This window comes from Biomphalaria glabrata, chromosome 16 (genome assembly GCF_947242115.1).
Source record: "Biomphalaria glabrata chromosome 16, xgBioGlab47.1, whole genome shotgun sequence".
In the NCBI taxonomy this organism is placed as follows: Eukaryota; Metazoa; Mollusca; class Gastropoda; family Planorbidae; genus Biomphalaria; species Biomphalaria glabrata.
In genome coordinates this window covers 30,527,483-30,533,845 of record NC_074726.1, presented here as the reverse complement: position 1 = coordinate 30,533,845, position 6,363 = coordinate 30,527,483, and the positions used below count along the sequence as shown (strand labels likewise).

Sequence of the window (6,363 nt, the reverse complement as noted above, 5' to 3'; positions counted from 1 at the left end):
ACTAATTATAACTTTATTTATAACATAGACAAACTCACGTTAATATAAAATCACATAAATGTAGTAGACTTTTGTAATAATATTTCTTAACGAAATCTAACTCACTACAAAAACACAACATTTCAGTCTCACGTTCTGGTGTCGTCTCCCCTAACTAAGACCAGGTGACGACAATGTAACATTAATTGCATGATTCACAACCAATAACTAACCTCTTCCTACCATAACCATAGAAACACACATGCACACACACACACACACACACACACACTCCATAACAATACCAATCAACAATCTAAATGACCATGAACTATATACAATTTCTTGATATTACTGACCGCTTGGCGGTGTTGTACCGAGACCAATTGTCATAGTAGTGCTGAACACTGACCTGCAGCGTCACAAACTGTGGGCAGTTTAAACCAATAGCTCATTACCACGTCGTAAAGACTTGAGACTATCATAACGGTTAACCGCCTTTGCTTCCCCATCTAAAGTCAGGTACCTGTTAGAGTTGGGGTGGACTTAGAAGCGCCCATAAAAATCCCGTTATATAAAACACACACAAATTCTTTGTCCTATTCATGTCGAAAGCTAGATAGTGTGTTTATTGAACAGACGATTGATTCAAAGATTTCTCATTAGGTAGCGTAAAACAAGAGGAAGCATTTTGAACGTCTTGAGCGAAGTATCGGGAATACACACTTTAAAAAGGTGGATAACATTGAAGCTTCTCGAAATAGAAATTTCAGTGTTTAATTCAACAAAAATGTTTCTAGCTACAGCCACTCCCCCCTGATAACAGTTACTTCCCTTGATGCATGTTTACTCACAAAGTTACATCAATATCAACACGCTGCTTCCCCTGCACTTCATAAATGCAAATCAATGAAGCGTTGTTGAGTATCCTGCGCCCTGGGGGAGATTTTGTTACATTTGGGACGCCCATGATATTTTTATTTTGTTTTAGATGACAGGACACGATAGTCTGTTTGATTTGATAATTACAACTGATTATTAATTCAGTGTCAATGTATTTGTTTCATGTCATATTTAGACTGTTAAGTTAATAAAACACTTGAATTCATTGAATGATATTAAAGAAATATTAAAACGATACAATCGCTATAATATGTTGTATAATGTTTTATTTGCATGTTACGTAAATACAGAAATTTCGTATTCACAAAGACATGTAATTGTCCTAAAAATGGTTTGTATCAATTTACATAAAATATGCATATTTAATTCTTACAATAAGTTCAATTCGATTGCAAGAGATCTAAATCAAGCATTAGTTAGACAATGTTGAAATCAGATTTCTGATATAATATCGCTGTTAGTTTTTTAGATGTAAACTTGAGAGACAGACAGACGGACAACCTAAGATCTCCAGTTTCGGAAATCCTTAAATGTTCTAATCTGTTCGGAAATCGGTTTTCCATTTGGGTCAGAATGTTTGCATGACTGTGTAGGCACCACTTACCTTGTCGTTAGAATAATTATAGCCGTAGTCCACTAGTGAGCGTCGTATCATTTCGTTGGAGAAATTATTGGGTAGAATCAACTCGGTGATGTCAATGTGCATGAAGAGAGCGTGCGCCATAGAGTCTTTCAACACCTGGAGACGAAGGTATAGAATCTCAGAAGGTATAGAATCTCAGAAGGTATAGAATCTCAGAAGGTATAGAATCTCAGAAGGTATAGAATCTCAGAAGGTATAGGCCTTCTCATAACTTAAAGCAGGGGTTCTCAACCAGTGGGTCAGACCCCCTTGGGGGTCGAATGACGATTTGCCAGGGGTCGCCTAACACCATCGAAAATTGTCTACTCTTCTATAGCTGTATGTGTGTGTGTGGGGGGGGGGGCGGTCGCGGCAGAGTGGGGGATTGTAAAAAGGGGTCGCCGAGCATAAAAGGTTGAGAACCGTTGACTTAAAGGCAGTGGGTGATAAGGAGATATGGTAGTTACAATTAGAAAAAGAGAAATATAGCAATTAAAAATACTTATTAAATGTAAAATATCAAAGGGGAAGAACTCCATTGTTACAGTAATATTTATCAATATTTTAAGATTTATTTCCCCTTCTCGATATCAAACAAAATTAATTGACACTATTTAATTAACTAGGTGTTCGTTTTTTAAATTGATTCCTGTGTTGTCATCGACAATTAAAACATTAATTATATAGTGGATTAGTGGTGATTAGTTAAGTTAGCATGATATTAAAGGAAATAAATCTTACAGTAAATATATATATATATATATATATATGGCTATAAATGTACAGTTCTTTCCATTATATAAGATTAGTTTATATTTTTCGCTTTTTTAATGAAGATGCCCCTGACCCGAACTGTGTGGCGATCAGCGATCATGTGTCTCATTGACCATCACACTGTTAACTCAGCCAAGTGACCAGTCAGGTCATCTCCGAGTGTGACGTCAATTTCAAATAGTACATGTCCAGTGTCTCAAGTTTTTAACTTGAATCCTCCCTAGAGGGGAACTGAGCTGACGTCATTTTACTAGTCACGCGATACCCTCATTCAGCTGGATAAAGAAGTGGCGAACTAAACCTGACCTCCCTCAAGGGCCGCCTCCGGACATTCTATGATTGTTTAAAAACTTTAAACCATTGTTTTACCAAATAAAGAACTCCCTAAGAGTACTGAAAATAAAACAATTTCGGCTCTAAAAATAGTTTTTTTTCAGAAAATAAAAAATCAATGTTTCTATGAAGTTGTTTTTCTTTAAAGATCTCGATCCTAGCATTAACAAGGAATGGTAATTAGCTCAGGATTTTAATAATAATATTGATGACCGACGGTCTTTAGTTTAGTGACTGGACATCTTCATAAACCATCGATGAACAGAAGTAGATGAGCCGGACATCGTCCATCGACATCTAGACCTCGTTCTGGACTGGAAGTTTATGTCTGACCTAAATACAGGTCAGTTATATTCACGTTGCTTAAAACCAATTTAAGATAACTTTATAATCATATGTAACTTGTTTGTACGGAAAATTAATTTTTATTCTAGATAAATACTTCAGGCCAATGTTTTAATTTCCGAGGGATTAAACGGCAGGATCAAAGTCTAGCACACTGTATAGCTGTTTCGTCATTCAGCTTGTACCTTTTAACTTCATAGGCAGGACAAGGTCCTCGGGGCTCGCAAAGACCTTCCTCCAGGGAACAGTACCAGGAAAAAGAAGAAGAGGCAGACAGAGAAAGCGACGGGGAAGACAATAGCAAAGAATGGACAATCGAAGGCCCTAGGCGTAGCAAATAAGTAGGCCACAGGCGAAGTGAGTAGGGTGGCGCCAAAGAAAAAAAAATGAAGACCAAAAAAATATGCAAAGAATTATAAACCGTTCTGTATCTATATCTAAATCAACAAATAAGTTTATACATTCATATAGCGTTTCAGACAATCATGGAATCACAGACGATATTCATGATCACAAAACTAGAAATAACGTTTCGACATTGTAACAAAAGGAAGAAACAATGGTCCTCTAACATTTGTAGACTAAAAATTAGTTCGAAACGTCGATAAATAAACCTTGAATCATAGTAGGCCTACTTAGATCTAGGGTAGTAGATATAAGATGAAGCCATAGAGTTCTGCTATCTTTCAGATATGATCCCATGTTGTTTCGCAATTTTTTTTTCTAAAAAAAAAAAAAGATGTAGTGCCGGGCTTAAGTAAGACGAAGACTTGAACAGGATTTTTGTGGAATCTCTGCCCTCTTTTGAAGACTTAAAATGAAAATACTCTGCTAAGGCAGTGACACATACGAGTAATTTTAATTTAATATTATTTTCCTATCTTTTTATATTGGGTATGCATATTTAAAAACAAATATTTGTTAATTTTTGGAGGCACCTCTTTGAGGGTGAAGCCCTCGGGGGGCTGCACATTTGGCAGTGCCATTAATCAAGAAGACCTATAAAGATGGGATAATAATATGTATATCTTGTCTGTAATTTTAAGTAGATCATATTGATACCATTTTAAGCGATTATATTTATATTTAAGAATAACAAATGAAACTAACATTTTGTGACACAGACAAAAAATATGACCAAATTTTACGTGGAAAGCAATGACAGCATATAGTATAAAACCTACATAGTACAAGTCCCAAATCTAGGGGAATTTGTGAGTAGATTTTTTTCATAGACCAAAGGTTTTCATTGCCCAAACTGCATGTGCTCTAATTGCAATGTAATAACAATATCTATTTGATGTACCAAATAGTTCAACTGTAGCCCGAATAGTTATACTGTAGCCCGAATAGTTTTACTGTAGCATGAATAGTTCAACTGTAGCATGAATAGTTCATCTGTAGCCTAAATAGTTCAACTGTAACTAGAATAGTTCAACTGTAGCCAGAATAGTTCAACTGTAGCCAGAATAGTTCAACTGTAGCCAGAATAGTTCAACTGTAGCCTAAATAGTTAAAATTTAGCCAAAATAGTTCAACTGTAGCTACAATAGGTCAACTGTAGCCAGAATAGTTCAACTGTAGCCAGAATAGTTCAACTGTAGCCTAAATAGTTAAAATGTAGCCAAAATAGGTCAACTTTAGCCAGAATAGTTCAACTGTAGCCAGAATAGTTCAACTGTAGCCAGAATAGTTAAACTGTAGCCCGAATAGTTACAATTTAGCCCCAATAGTTAAATTATAGCCTGAATAGTTAAACTGTATACCAAATAGTCAAACTGTAGCCCGAATAATTAAAATGTAGCCTGGATAGTTCAACAGTAAATTGGATAGCTCAACAGTAGCCCGAACAGTTAAACTGTAGCCCGAATAGTTCAACTGTAGCCTAAATAGTTAAAAATGTAGCCCGAATAGTTAAACTTAGGCCTGAATAGTTAAACTGTAGCCCGAATAGTTAAACGGTAGCCCGAAATGTTAAACTGTAGCCTGAATAGCTAAACTGTAGCCCATCCGACAGTTTCTGCAGTACATTTATTTCCCAAACCATCCACTAAGTGACCTCTCACCTTTTGTTCCACGGTCCCATTCCCCAGTTGCCACGTGACATCGTCCGTAGCAACCGTCGCTAAGCTGATCATGCTGATAAAGACAAACTCTCCAGACCTGCTGAAGCCGAGGCTGTGGGCCTCCAGAAAGAAGTCCCGAAGCACTGACCCGGTCAGGCACATCAGAAACACTGTAGAGATAAATAGATCAATGGATGCATTGTTCAAGTGGTCACTTCCTTGCTGTAAATTATATTATCTCCCTCTTGCACTAGCGTTATATGATATGAAGACCCGGGGGGGGGGGCGGCCTCATCAATATAAGACGTCATTCACACAAGACGTCACTCGCTCACACACACTTTAGTTCTCTCCCTTTGTAGTCTGTTAGAGGAACAGTGAACACCACAACAGTGAAGGAAAAGATGGGGCAGTGAAAATCGATAGTAAAAACTGGAATAGTGAGAATGGACATTTAGAAATGGAATAGTGAAGTGAAATAGCAACGTCTGGTATAGTAATGAAGCCAATGGAGTTTGTAATAGTGACGCGTTGTAGTGTAGATTTGGATAGTCTTGGATAGCTAGATAGAAGGAGTACTGAAGACTGAGATAAATGGAATACTGAAGACTGAGATAGATGGAATATTGAAGATTGAGATAAAAAGAATACTGAAGACAGATAAATGGAATACCGCAGTCTGATATAAATGGAATACTGAAGACTGAGATAAATGGAATACCGAGGTCTGAGATAAATGGAATACTAAAGACTAAGATAAATGAAATACTGAAGACTGAGATAAATGGAATACCGAGGTCTGAGATAAATGGAATACTAAAGACTAAGATAAATGAAATACTGAAGACTGGGATAAATGGAATAACGAGGTCTGAGATAAATGGAATACTAACGACTAAGATAAATGGAATACTGAAGACTGAGATAAATGGAATACCGCAGTCTGATATAAATGGAATACTGAAGACTGAGATAAATGGAATACTGGAGACTGAAATAAATGGAATACTGAGGTCTGAGATAAATGGAATACTAAAGACTGAGATAAATGGAATACCGCAGTCTGATATAAATGGAATACTGAAGACTGCGATAAATGGAATACCGGAGACTGAGATAAATGGAATACTGAGGTCTGAGATAAATGGAATACTAAAGACTGAGAGAAATGGAATACTGAAAACTGAGATAGATGTTAATTACACATGTAAGATGTAATTTAATGGATGTAATGTAATAAACACAAGTTCACATGTAAACAAATCGATAAAGTGTACGGACGTTCACTCTTATCACGCTGACTTGAACCTCTCTGACACTCGAACCCAATCCATCACGTGT

The 6,363-nt window shown here is 36.7% G+C and overlaps 1 protein-coding gene across 1 annotated transcript in view; it reads right to left on the bottom strand.

Annotated features, from left to right (window-relative positions):
- Positions 1–6,363, bottom strand: part of LOC106080306 (atrial natriuretic peptide receptor 1-like) — a 90,925-nt gene that overhangs the window by 72,778 nt on the left and 11,784 nt on the right. Inside the window, exons 5-6 of the mRNA XM_056013580.1 lie at positions 5,023–5,192; positions 1,487–1,621 (exon numbers count right to left, since the gene is read on the bottom strand). Coding sequence (XP_055869555.1) covers positions 1,487–1,621; positions 5,023–5,192 — 305 coding nt within the window. The remainder of the gene's footprint in view (positions 1–1,486; positions 1,622–5,022; positions 5,193–6,363) is intronic.